Source organism: Sinocyclocheilus grahami, unplaced genomic scaffold (assembly GCF_001515645.1).
Source record: "Sinocyclocheilus grahami isolate Dianchi unplaced genomic scaffold, SAMN03320097.WGS_v1.1 scaffold181.1, whole genome shotgun sequence".
Lineage (NCBI taxonomy): Eukaryota > Metazoa > Chordata > Actinopteri > Cypriniformes > Cyprinidae > Sinocyclocheilus > Sinocyclocheilus grahami.
In genome coordinates this window covers 906,368-919,661 of record NW_015505360.1, presented here as the reverse complement: position 1 = coordinate 919,661, position 13,294 = coordinate 906,368, and the positions used below count along the sequence as shown (strand labels likewise).

Below are 13,294 nucleotides of genomic sequence, written 5' to 3'. Positions count from 1 at the left end.
GTGACGCACGAACATCCGCAGTGAGAACACATCGGACACTTCCACTCGAATTACAGCAAATAACTACGGTTAAAAAGCATTTATTCAAGAATAACATCCTCGGTTATGAGGGACGACATGAAGGATCACAAAGGCAAAGCGCGATCGTGTTTCTAGGTGCGCTCCAGGGGAAAAAACGAATGAAATGGATATCAACGACAGAATTATGCAGAAATCGACTCACCTTTTCTGTGTGAACTAGTGTCTTTGTATCGTTTGCATGTTAGATGTTTGGAGTCGCTTTCGGGAGAGCAGCAGAACGGTGTAGTAGGCAGCCTGGCTGCTCTTCTCAGTCTTAACGGACAGAGAGGTTTAACGCTCCGACTCGTAACCTACTGTACCGCTCTGACCAATGAGAAGCCTGGAAAAGACGATTGAGCCCGCCTCCAAGCCCCTTCCAGCCAATCACATCTCTCCGCTATGTGTGTAACGCTGTGTCCCACTGTGCCTACTTATACTACGCCCTTAAAGTATGTACTCTTTGGTGAAGATTAAAGTACACACTTTTGAGTGTGTAGTAGAAGAGTAGGCAAGCTTTGGGACATACTATCACTTCACACAACTGCGTCTTTAACTCTAGTACAGTACCAAACCGTACAAACTACTTTTTTACAGTCTATGGTACAAACACGGGTACCTTCTGAAAGCTTGGCACATCCACTTTTGTTGTTTTCATTGCCATTCTCTCTTAGAGACGTTATCAAAAGCCATGGCCCACAGTCAGTTGTGCACGAGAATATAAACCTTTGGGCTATTGATGGGGTCTCTCTTGCATTCAGAAGACCAAGACTTTGTGTTAGAAAGTATATAGATAGTTGGTGTTAATTAAGGGATGTCATTTTGTGACAATCTTCTTTTTAAAAGCAGTAGTTTGGTTTTTAGATATTAAGCTTCTGAACGGGAGTTTATCACATGGTTCAGAGATTTAGTTTTCTCTTACGTATTTAACAGCACAATATAAAACTGCCTTTATTGTTGTTGTTGTTTTTGAGGCACAGACTACAAGAATACTGACTGTAAATATTAATGTGGTCCAGTGCAATGATAATTACTAGTTAAGGCCAGAGGTGGGACTTGCAAGTCTTCAAGTCATCTCCCAAGTCCTCAAAGAGTTAAAGTTAATGAGATAATTAAGTGACTAATTAAATGATGATTGTGCATTAGTGATGAACACCTGCTGTTAACAATCAACATCATTGAAGAAAAGAGAAACACAAGAACTACATCTGACTTCAGCCATAGCCTTAGATGAAATCAACTGAGTCATTTTAACCAATAAAACATCAGCATCTGATCCTCTGTAATTCTCAATAACTGCAGCTGTTCATCACTAATGCACAATCATCATTTAATTAGTCACTTAATTACCTCATTAACTTTAACTCTTTGAGGACTTGGGAGATGACTTGAAGACTTGCTTGTGACTTGAAAGTCCCAACTCTGGTTAAGGCCATTATTTGCCATTTTTGATCTTACATTCAACCTCAAAACTTGAGCTGTGTAAAAGTGTTGACAATTTGTTTTGAAAGTCTTGGGTGATTAATATTAATAAAATAATATTGGTGATTTTACCAAGGCACCAGGAAGCTGTGCGATACCACCACAATGTGCATCCTCATATTTAAAATGTGGTATTTTAAGTGAAGAATTAAAAGTTGGTACAATATTATTTTTATGCACAAATGGCACAATTTAGTGATTTCCTGAGAATGACTTATGGCAGAACAATTCATTATCACAGTGTCTGATTCTGACTTTGCTTCATGTTTGGTTTCAGTTCAGTTCAGATGCAAAGATCAAAGTCATCTGAAGCCAGCTGTGTGTCCGTGAGGAGTGACCAGTCACTAGAACCTCCTCATAACTTTAGAGGACACTCTGATCTTAGCTCTAGGTAAACACTGTACTAAACATTTATTGGTTCTTCATCAAGGTCTGTGATCAAATTAAAATGATTATTTATCTTGGTTGTAGTAAAATTACAAATGACTAAAGTCGTGAAAATAAGAGTGTGTGTGAGTGAGTGTTTGTGTAAATTTACCAGTGATATTATGCATTAAGTTGATCAAATGAAGGGCATTATTATTTCAAGATCCCAGCAAGCACAGTCAAATAATGATAATTAAGCTACAAAAACAATCGGCATAAAAATATTTTTGTGAACTTTTTTCCTTTAGCTATGAAAAAAGACGATATGTACAAATGGCACTACTAGATTAAAATGGCAAAACAGCTGGCAGTCATGTCTGTGTTTTGTTTGTCACATCGATGTGATCGGCGCTCCTCTGCTCTTCCTGGCACTCACTCCTCATCGCGCTCTGGCATCCACACATCGGCCTGTGGATCGCGGAAGCAGAAGTCGCTAGACATAAACGATAACTCGGCGTTTTGATATCGTTTTAAGTGGATTATTCTCAAATGTAGTGATCTTCGTGCACATTGAAGACCTCTTAATGACTCTGTAGCGGCAGAAGACGCTGTTTAAAGGATTAAAAGGTACGTTGAGTCTGCTGTGTTTGAGTGTTTTCTTCTGGTTGATGTTTATATGGCAGTGTTTCATGTTTCTCTATTAATATTAGTTTTTTACTGTCATGACTAAGAATTGAATGTGTTCTAATGATAAAAGTGGTCATCATGTGTGTTTATAAAATCTGTTAAGCATCCATTGAATTGACTGTAACATCTGTTGTGTTTTTAATAGATCAGGATGCTTTGTTATACAGATCTGCTGATTCATTGATTCTGATTAAATGATCAAAGCCTTTGAATACACTGCCAGGCTTCAGATTTAACAGATGAGAGACTGTCGCATAGAGATAAACACAGTCTTTGAACCCTCACAATCATGATCTCTGATTTCCCAGCATGCAGTGCACTGCCTCCCCTCCTCAGGACCCCACACAGGCGAGCGGCGACCGGGCTGAACTGACCCAGCTGCCCGCTAAAGACGCGTCCTCCACAGACAGCACCTCTGACCTGGGCAGCCCCAGAGTGCTGACCTTTGACCTGCTGAACATGGTGATCTGCTTCAAGCGGATGGCCATCTTCCTGGAGCCCGTCACAGACTCGCTGGAGGTGCTGCGGTACCTGCTCGGGTGAGAGACATCCCATAATAATCAGAACTGCTTCTGCCAGGTGACTGTATCATGTGGCTCTCATGAGAAGGCTTTTGTTTTTACTCCAAGCCGGTTACTAAACGCATCTCTGAATTATTGATCCTGCTTGCCTGCGTGTCTCCAGTATTCAGCTCTTTTATTTTTAGGTGGAGGATGCCGCTGTGCTCCCTGTTCAGCTGCGTTCTGCTCAACATCCTCTTCCTCACTTTGAGTGAAGGTGAGATACGAGAAGATGACGTGTCTATCTGTGCATATATATTGTATACAGATGTACTATAATGCATTAAGGGATAACTGAGTGTCTCCTGGGTTAAAAATGTCCTCAGGCGCTTGGGTCACTCTGCTGCTGCTTGCCGTCTCCGCTCCGGCTGTGCTGGGTTACCTTGGCAACCGTTGCCAGGGCACGAGCAGTGAGATGGAGGTTCAGAAGAAGAAACACTTTGCGGTGCAGCGGCGAGACCTGCAGACGGTCCACATGAGCAAACAGGAGGCCATGCTAGAGGTCAAGGACATGTGAGTGGACGAGATGGTGATGTTTGAATGATGAGATCAGCGCTGAGACTGAGAGATGAAGGCTTGTGTGTGTTACAGGCTGAAACGAATAGATGAGCTTTTGACCCTGGCGTGTGTGTATGCAGAATCTGTGTATAAAGTGTTATACTGGGAGAGCCACGCCATGTCCTCCATGTGAGTATCACGCACATAGAAGTACATATGGATGTTCCTTTGTGGAAACTTTCTGCCAAAATAGTCAATACAGGTATTTTTACTTTGTTACGTCAGTGAACTTGGTATTAACTACCACTGTCAACAAAATAATTAAATAATATGATGAAAATCATATGATATGAAAAAGTTCTATTTATGTCTTTCTTCAGATAAAATATGAACAAAATCAAAAACGTAGGTAGGGAATTTTATGAAATTTGGTTGATTTGACACGTAATGACTCTATGGTATTTTGGCAGAAATTATGGTTACCATGGTAAAGAGATGAAGGCTTGTGTGTGTTACAGGCTGAAACGAATAGATGAGCTTTTGACCCTGGCGTGTGTGTATGCAGAATCTGTGTATAAAGTGTTATACTGGGAGAGCCACGCCATGTCCTCCATGTGAGTATCACGCACATAGAAGTACATATGGATGTTCCTTTGTGGAAACTTTCTGCCAAAATAGTCAATACAGGTATTTTTACTTTGTTACGTCAGTGAACTTGGTATTAACTACCACTGTCAACAAAATAATTAAATAATATGATGAAAATCATATGATATGAAAAAGTTCTATTTATGTCTTTCTTCAGATAAAATATGAACAAAATCAAAAACGTAGGCAGGGAATTTTCTGATTTGGTTGATTTGACACGTAATGACTCTATGGTATTTTGGCAGAAATTATGGTTACCATGGTACATTTTTGTAAAAGATTATATACTAACCTTAATGATAACGGAAGGACACCAACTGTAATTTACACATACACAGGGTTCGTACAGTCATGGAAAACCTGGAAAAGTCATGGAAATTTATTTCACAAATCTCTGTATAATAGAATTCAGTAGTGAACCGAAGGCAAATTAGTAGCATTAATAGTCATTCATTTTAGTTAACATATGCTATGATGAATTTGAACATAGATTTTTATTCTTATTTTACCTGTGTGCTTGTAAAAAAAAATGGAACATTAGGTCATGAATGTTGTCTCAGAATGTCATGGAAAAGTCATGGACATTTATTGGTAAAAATGTGTCCAAACCCTTTGTATAATGTAATTTTATTCATACAGTTAATGTTGTTTTGGTCTATTTTCGGTTATCTTTGTTTTAATTTGTAATGCAAAACGTCTAATAAAAGCAAAGAATACCAGTTAACTGTAAGGATTGTGAAGGTGATTGTAATGAGTGTTATTCTGTGTGGAGGTTTTACGGTTCTGTCCTGACGGCGGTTTGTTTGCTGTACATGGTTCCTGTGGGTTTGAGTCTGTCTGTGCTCAACAGCGCCCTCTTTCTGTGGAACAGAAACTTCTGCAGAGGTCAGTGAAGACATGACATCGGCCTCAGGTGATGCGTAAATGCAGAACTAAGCACTTTACATGTTGGTCAGAAGGTTATTGCTTCCGTGTGGCCAGACCTTATGCTGATATTAAAATGATTAGTATATATATATATATATATATATATATATACAGATTCAGTATTTCCATTCGGTTTCACTCAGCTAGACATTCTCACACAGTTTCCTTTCTCTCATTCCCTTTAGTTCTTTTGGAGCTGAAGGAGTTTGTTCACCCGAGTCGGGTCCTGCCTGCGGAGGAAACTGAACCATGTGACCCAGATCAGGCAAGCCTGCTAGAACGCACGCCCACTCCGACCAGTGTGGAGGTGAGAGAGAGTTAAAACAAACAAACTCTTGTTTCTTGCTACAACCAGAAAACACATCTAGACAGCAGATGGATTCTTTTCAGTCTGCGCTACTTTGTCCAGATTTCTATTTCCAGTCCAGACTGACTTATTCTGTGAATGTGCTTCCTGTTCAGGATCAGTCTCCCGGCAACATTGAAGAGGCAGAGGAGGCGGAGCCTGATGATGAGTTTAAAGATGCCATTGAGGTCAGAAAAAATCTTTCTGTCTGTCTATTTATCTCTCTGTCTGTCTGTCTGTCTATTTATCTCTCTGTTTGTCTGTCTATTTATTTATCTGTCTGTCTGTCTGTCTGTCTATTTATCTCTCTGTCTGTCTGTTTGTCTGTCTGTCTGTCTATTTATCTCTCTGTCTGTCTGTCTGTCTGTCTGTCTATTTATCTCTCTGTTTGTCTGTCTGTCTGTCTATTTATTTGTCTGTCTGTCTATTTATCTCTCTGTCTGTCTGTCTGTCTATTTATCTCTTTGTCTGTCTGTCTATTTATTTATCTCTCTGTCTGTCTGTCTGTCTATCTGTCTGTCTATTTATTTGTCTGTCTGTCTGTCTATTTATTTGTCTGTCTATTTATTTATCTGTCTATCTGTCTGTCTATTTATTTGTCTGTCTGTCTGTCTGTCTATCTGTCTGTCTGTCTGTCTGTATTTATTTATCTGTCTGTCTGTCTGTCTGTCTGTATTTATCTGTCTGTCTGTCTGTCTGTCTATCTGTCTATTTACTTGTCTGTCTGTCTATTTATCTGTCTGTCTGTCTGTCTGTCTATTTATTTGTCTGTCTATTTACTTATCTGTCTGTCTATTTGTCTGTCTGTCTGTCTGTCTGTCTGTCTGTCTGTCTATTTATTTATCTGTCTGTCTGTCTATTTATTTATCTGTCTGTCTGTCTGTCTATTTTTTCTGTCTGTCTATCTGTCTATTTTTTCTGTCTGTCTATCTGTCTGTCTGTTTCTTTTTCTGACATGTTCTCTCATTTCTGCTCTTTGCCTGCTCAAGGAATCTCATCTTATTCTGCCGGTAAGTAGCTCCTTCTAGTGGTGTGGAGACTTATAGCATTAATGTTAGACCACAGCTGAGTGTGCAGATATAGCGTGTGTATTTATGAGTGTAGATATCAGCCTTCTCACTATCCAAGTAGATTTAGTCATGTGGTTTAGTGTGCATGTGTACATGTCTGACCTCTGACCTTTACTCTGCTATCCAAGGAAACTCCTCTGGCTTTAGTGGTGAGTAATAGAGTAACCCAGAACATTTAATATTTGAGTAAATTCACAGTAACTCCAAATGAGTGAAGAAACGTCCTGTCTTTGTGTGTATGTGCGTGTGCATGTTTTTGCATTAATGTAAATGCTCTGAATGCATGTGCACAGGATTATGTATGTTTTAATTTTAGTAGGGTGCATCTCACAAAACCTGTCAAGAGATATCTGGGGGAAAAATAATGATTTAGATAAGTTAAATCATTTTTTAATGGACGCTTCATTGTCTTTAAGCAGAATGTCATTTATTTTATTTTGATTATGGGGTGAAATGTGACCTGGAAATATTCTTGTGAGATTCACCTGTATGTGAGGTTCAGGTGTGAATTTAAAATAAGATGTATTTCATTTATCTCATCAACTACAAATAACCTCAAACGAGACGCACAGTGGATCAAGATCAAATCCAGACCTAATAGTTAACTTCTTCAAGAATAATAATCGAATGTATCTTGTTATAAGTGGCATGAGCGTTGTAAAACTGTCCGGCCCGTGTTTTGAATTTAGGTGTGGCCTGTAGCCTTTTTGCTACCAAAGAAACTGAGGAGATGGAGAGCCCGTAAGGTGCCCACACACACCTGTCAATCATGATCTAGGTGTTCTAACCACACCCCCTCATGCCTTTATTCATTTCGGTAGCTTCTATTAACAGTGATGTCACAGGAAATGGCTACTTGGTGGAACTTCCTTCAGGTCAGGGTGGATTGTCACACTATTTCTTTGCGAGGTCTTGTTATGAAAAGGGTTGGGAATGTCTACTAACAAACATAGTGATGAGATGGGCTACTTTATTGTCCATTTAAGAGGTATTCAGAATTCTGAAATACATTTATGAATACGTTCAGTTTGGGATCTGAATTGAATTAACTTATTTGAAATGTGCCCAACCTACACTAGAGCCTGTATTTCGAGGGCTTGTGGTGTTTTTATGGTGTTAAGTGCTGTACGGCACAGAAATCTGAGACCTCTCACCAGTCATCGGATGACTGCAGGAAACAAAGCTCAGCAGCAACAAACATGGGTCAGATTTACCGAAGTCGTCACACGTGCCGCTACAGGAGCAGGGATTCATCTGTTTCTAATGACTTCAGTGAATCTGATCTCTAAACCCAAAGCCCTCGACATACAGAGCGGAACTAACACAGAGAGAAAACCTTCACACACCTTCACATGAGGAGAGTGCACTGAATTGTGTATATGGGTCAATGACGAGATGATCTGGTGTAAAAATGTAGTTTAGTCGAAAACACATGTGCGATGTTCATGTTTTTGAAAAATGCTATACCACTTTCAATGAAAGTTTGGAGTGTATTAGAGTAGGTAATCATGAATATACATTTTCTTGGGTCACACTATTTGATGTGCAAATTCTAAAAAATATGAAATATATTTTTTATAACTTAAATACAGTTATACTACCTTGACGTTTTTGACCATCAAATAAAGAAATAAATTAAAAATCAAAATAATTTTTGAAATCAATTTGGAAAAATCAAGTCATTCACCTATATATATATATATATACACACACAGTATGTATATGTGTGGAAAATGTCCACGTGTTTTTAGAGGTTGTGTGCAGGTTTTGTCATGAGAGGGTGGAAGTGAAAGATCTTTTGGTGTCGAGCTGAACATGAGAGCTAATGGGTTCAGATCTGTCACTTGTCATTTCTTCGAAATATGAATGCAATTCATTTATTTCAGTATTTCCATGTGTTTATCTGTGGTAGGATGATGAGGACGTGTCTTCTGGTGTTCCTGAGTTCGACACAGTGTCTGATAACGGGCTGTTGAGCAGAAACGAGCCCATTCGCAGTAAAGTGTCCAAACTCACTGAGAAACTTCGCAAGCGAGTCCCTGCCAACACCACCGGTCACTATAGATCTCTTTATACTTCATTCTTTTTGCCATCCATATTATATCTTTAAACCCATATTTTCTTTTTGTCCTTCCACAGGGAACTGTTTCCAGTGCAGTTCGGCGTTTTCTGTTTTAAAGAAAAGGGTATGACCTCTGAGCTTCATCCTGTTGAACATGCTATTCCGCTTGTATGATGTTGTTTCACTCATGATCATTGTCATTTTCCAGAGAAACTGCAGTAACTGTGGTGTCAGTTTTTGTTCCCGCTGTTGCTCGTATAAAGTGCTCAGATCCAGTATGGGAGCCACAGGTAGGAGAAGAGCATGTGAATCTTGTAAATAGTGTTTTATTGAAGATGGTTTTACACAATGTTCTTTTTCTTTCTCTTGATTCTTCAGCTCCTGAGGCCCAGAGAGAGACTGTGTTTGTTTGTACTATGTGTAATACTTTCCTCAGCACCAAGTAATGAAACGATGTTCCACCATTGCAATCCTGTAAAAGAAGCTTCAGCGATTCTTGAGGTTTCGTTCTTTCTTTGTGGAGCACTTCACATGGAGGACCAAAACCCTGCAGCTTATGTTGCCTCAACTCTCTTCCTGAGGTCCCTCATTGGTTTTTGCTTGTCAAAAACATGTGAGGGCTCCTTTAATGGTGACTTTTTCCTTGGAATATGCTGCTTTTCCCATCCACCGCTAATGTTTATCAAAGCCTCACGCCAAGATTGATTAGTTTACTTGGATTTCACTATACTGCAGAATCAAATACTGTAGTTTCATCAACTCTTATTATGGCATCACTTTCCAGAATGAGCCCTTGGTGAGATATCAGTTTAATATCAAGGGCCCTGTTTATCTGTTGTTATTATTATCATCATATCACATCATCCTAAAGAGGAGAACAAGACCATGAACATGATGTTGGTTATTTATTGCCTTAGATGCCAAAACCAGTGGATCTGAGCATTTTAGCTGGCTCCTATATATTGTTCCACATACTGTCAAATCTGATTAGTTGACATTAATAACTTAAGAAAACGAGTCACTTTAATTCTCTCTTAACCATTTTAACTAATCAGTTTTACAACTGAACCTTCTGCTAGCTGCTTATCTGCTTAAAACCCATTATTTTTGGTTATATAATTGTGTAATTTTGTCTCGGAAAAAGATTTACTTTATATATTTATGTATGTTTGTTGTTGGAACGTTCTCCGAAAGCATTTATACTAATCAAAAGAATGCCATTATATTAGTCTGTCAGATCCTCACAAGAGTTCTCCTGTTGGCTTTGTTATTGAAAGGATGAGCTATGTTCATTTTATTTGTCTTTAAGCCAAGGTTGAATGTAAAGCCAGTGGTTTACGGTTATAGAGCTATGTATGTCGTACTACTGTCATTTAAACATAAAAAAAAAGTTATCCATAGTTTAACACCGTATGTTTCCTTGGTTAAATCTTGTTACAGTAATAAACAATCTAAATTTGAATATAGCCGTGTGGAACTTCTGAGGGGAATTTTCGCGCCACCGTCTGTATTTTGGCGCCTCACACAGTTAGCCAACTGTCATTTACCTTAAATACATTTTAAACAAAACAATTGCGTTTTTGTGGTTATATCTGTGATGTGAATGTCTATAATAAAGGTTGTAATGGCGGTTTTGTCGACCGTTTTATACTGAAAAGCGCTCGTTCTGACATATTGCGGATAACCGAAAATGGGCAAAGAGGCGGGAGCTGGCTGCTGAAGCCCCGCCCACCGAGCTCGCCGGCGGTGACAGCAGCGGCAATCCCCCTGTCACTCAAGTGGCCACGCCCTTAATTATGCACAACTTTAAGGCTTAAAATAATTTAAACGGATGAGTTATAAAAAAATTCACCCCCTCATAGTTGTCACGAAGGGCAAAATGAGCTATATAGACCAAAATAATTTTTTGAACCAGGCTGTAAACTTTTTTTTCTGCTTTAAAGTTAGGCATTTTAACAGGGGGGGGGGGTCTATGGGATTGACTCCCTTTTGCAGCCCGCCTCTAGCGGCCAGTCGACGAATTACAGTTTAAGTCACTTCCGTGTTGGCTTCACGAGAGAGAGCGCGCGAGGTTGCCGCTCGGTGCAGACATTGTTGCTATGGTTACGGTTTCTCCCCAGGCGAACGCGACTTCGTGAACGTACGGGGAAACAACTGGTTTGCTAGTCTTTAGCTGAAAGTAAAGAAGCTTAGGCTGGTTTTAGCTGTGTGTTTTTTTTTCAGCTGACAAATTTAATTGTAATTAGTGAAGAGGCTGTTGAGAATTCTTGAGAGCGGCGTCAGTTGCTCCTCCCCTCGCGCGTCATCACATTGTGTGGTTGTTTCCGGCTCCGCCCCCTCTGCGTTCATCCCCGCGCGCAAGCGTTCATTCCCGTTTCTCCGGACGGTTTCAGCACCCGGGACAAGCATCTCGCGCTCGCATGGCAACATGGCCACGGAGGTGAGAAACGGCCCTTCTTTATTCATCATGTTTGTACCAGCTGTGCGTGATACGACCCGTTTTTGATAGATGACACCGTCTGAATCTCGGCGGTTTGGATCGTTTAAATCTGGACCAGTACGTGACGTTACAGACAATCGAGAACAGCCGTTACAGTTTTTAAAAAACAACCGTTTATGACCAGTGTTCACAACCCATAATGCACAGAATACAATAAAGTAAACATACAATACAGCGAGTGAACGAAGCAGCCACAAGTGCAGCGCAGCGTCGAGATAGAGAACAGTTCGTCTGATCATCTAAATGACCTGCAATCCAGTCTAATGTTATTTATCTGGACTGCACTGACTAAACTAAAGGCTGCGATCAGGTAGAGATGTACGGGATTTATTCTAGGTGACTAGCTTAGCTGAGAAGTAGGGTCGTTAGGTTGTTGTTGTCGAGTGGTCGAGTGTTGCTGCGCTCCAAATAAAAGAGAGATGCGAGATACTTTTTAAGTTTTGTAACGATGAGTATTATTCTCCAGTGCTCTCAGGTCCTCTCTTGCTGTTTATAGCTGACACAGAGTGTCGTGATCGCCTGAAATGCCGCTGCTTGGATAGATCTATAAAAGACAGTGTGTTCCCTCAAGATGCCAACGGCTCGTTTGTGGAGTCTGGATCTGGCGCGAGCGTGACGCAGCTGGACATCAGAGAGGATCAAAGCGACTGTCCGCGGGTCGATGAGCGCTTGTAGTGTTCGTGCGTGTCTCTCATCGGTGACCGGAGCAGGTCTGAGTTCAGCACCGCGGACAGCGACGGAGCGAGCAAAGCTCCCGTACTGCCACGGGTCTGTACGCGTATTTGTTTTTTTTCAGTTTTGAAAAGTTATCAGATTTCTGGGGGACGGTCAGTAATCAGTCTGCACAGGCTACACCGGCTGATTAGATTGTGTTTTGATATATTTGGTATCAGCGGTGAGCGCGTGTTAAATGATCGTCTCCTCGCGATCGATCGGTTGTGCTCGCGGGAGTCGGTAGCAGTGTCTCTCATCTTTCTGAGACTGTTGCCGAGTGCTGCTTGCATGCATAATTAATGAGGCGTTTAGTAACAACAGCCCAGAACGTTTAGCTGTGATAAGTCTCGGTTTACCCGTGCAAAAGTGGCGGTAACATAGTACAATGGTGGTATCAGATGGTGTTTGCATAGAACCGTGAAGTACTTAAAAAAAACATGGTGCTAGCATGCTCCCAAAAACAAAAGTACCTAACTGTTGCTGGTACATTGTCCATAGTCTGCGTTTCATTCTTTGAACTGGCATGCAGTTTTTTATGAATGTGCATACAGTGGTTTATATACTGAAGTACCATTCTTTCATTTGATCTTTTCCCAACAACATCGTTTAGTTCTAGATCCTGAGTATATTTTTGAGGAGGTCAAGAGGAAGAAGCAGTGTTTTGCATTCATTTGACATCGCATATGCCTTTTATCTGAGCTGTGCAAGAATCCTTGAGATCTGTGCAAATGTTCAGTGCCAGAGACTGATAGTATCCACGGACCTTCAGATGTCCAAAGATAAAGAATAACATACAGTGATGTCCTTTTACATGTTGGTGTGCAAGCCACACTGACAACTGAGCTGTTTGTGTGGTGGAGCTGTGCAGTAGTTCGTTATGGAGTGTGCTTTCTTATTATAGTCTTCCAGTGTATGAACATGACCGGTACTGCAAGAGAAAGAGGTGCAAACACAGGGAAGGAGTGGGGGATGGAAGGACCCATGACTCAGGCTGATGTTAGTGTGTGTGTGTGTGTGTGTGTGTGTGTGAGTGTGTGTGTGTGTGTGTGTGTGTGTGTGTGTGTGTGTGTGTGTGTGCATACACACGGGCAATAAAGTGTGCATAAGGTCATCACAGGATTACTATATAAGTTAATGATGAAAACATCACTGCATTACTCTGAGATAAAGTCAGAAACATCACTACATAATTCTGTGAGCTAATGATGATGGCATCACTGCTTTACTCTTTGAGCTCAAAGTAATGCAGTGATGAGCAAACTGTGTCATCACTGCACTACACTGCAAAAATGTCTAATACCACCTGTCACTGACTAGCAAGTAGGATCATAACTGTGATATAACTGAATACTAGTGGCTAATTTTCTGCTCAAACTT

The 13,294-nt window shown here is 40.5% G+C and overlaps 2 protein-coding genes across 6 annotated transcripts in view; both read left to right on the top strand.

Moving 5' to 3' along the window:
* Nucleotides 1–1,861: 1,861 nt before the first annotated feature.
* Nucleotides 1,862–9,177, top strand: LOC107594265 (protrudin-like). 5 transcript variants are annotated; one of them, XM_016284245.1, is made up of 16 exons: nucleotides 1,862–1,930; nucleotides 2,214–2,532; nucleotides 2,901–3,131; nucleotides 3,299–3,369; nucleotides 3,479–3,665; nucleotides 3,744–3,839; nucleotides 5,071–5,183; nucleotides 5,411–5,532; nucleotides 5,688–5,759; nucleotides 6,561–6,581; nucleotides 7,331–7,387; nucleotides 7,463–7,516; nucleotides 8,554–8,695; nucleotides 8,781–8,827; nucleotides 8,912–8,993; nucleotides 9,082–9,177. In XM_016284245.1, exons 3-16 carry the CDS (start codon nucleotides 2,902–2,904, stop codon nucleotides 9,147–9,149), a joined length of 1,362 nt encoding a protein of 453 aa, XP_016139731.1. In that variant the 5' UTR covers nucleotides 1,862–1,930; nucleotides 2,214–2,532; nucleotide 2,901; the 3' UTR covers nucleotides 9,150–9,177. The 5 variants fall into 5 exon arrangements, with proteins under 5 accessions (XP_016139731.1, XP_016139733.1, XP_016139732.1 ...); XM_016284247.1 differs by lacking the exon at nucleotides 7,463–7,516 and adding an exon at nucleotides 6,770–6,790; XM_016284246.1 differs by lacking the exon at nucleotides 6,561–6,581.
* A 1,868-nt stretch (nucleotides 9,178–11,045) lies between these two features.
* The window catches only part of LOC107594266 (golgin subfamily A member 7B-like), a 6,938-nt gene continuing 4,689 nt past the window's right edge, over nucleotides 11,046–13,294 (top strand). The window contains exon 1 of the mRNA XM_016284250.1: nucleotides 11,046–11,143. Coding sequence (XP_016139736.1) covers nucleotides 11,132–11,143 — 12 coding nt within the window. The 5' untranslated portion in view covers nucleotides 11,046–11,131. The remainder of the gene's footprint in view (nucleotides 11,144–13,294) is intronic.

Coding starts and splice junctions, on each gene's coding strand:
- LOC107594265 (XM_016284245.1), top strand. CDS start 2,902: ATGCAGTGCACTGCCTCCCCTCCTCAGGACCCCACACAGGCGAGCGGC. Junction 5,184..5,410: donor GAACAGAAACTTCTGCAGAG/GTCAGTGAAGAC, acceptor CATTCCCTTTAG/TTCTTTTGGAGCTGAAGGAG. Junction 8,994..9,081: donor ATCCAGTATGGGAGCCACAG/GTAGGAGAAGAG, acceptor TTGATTCTTCAG/CTCCTGAGGCCCAGAGAGAG.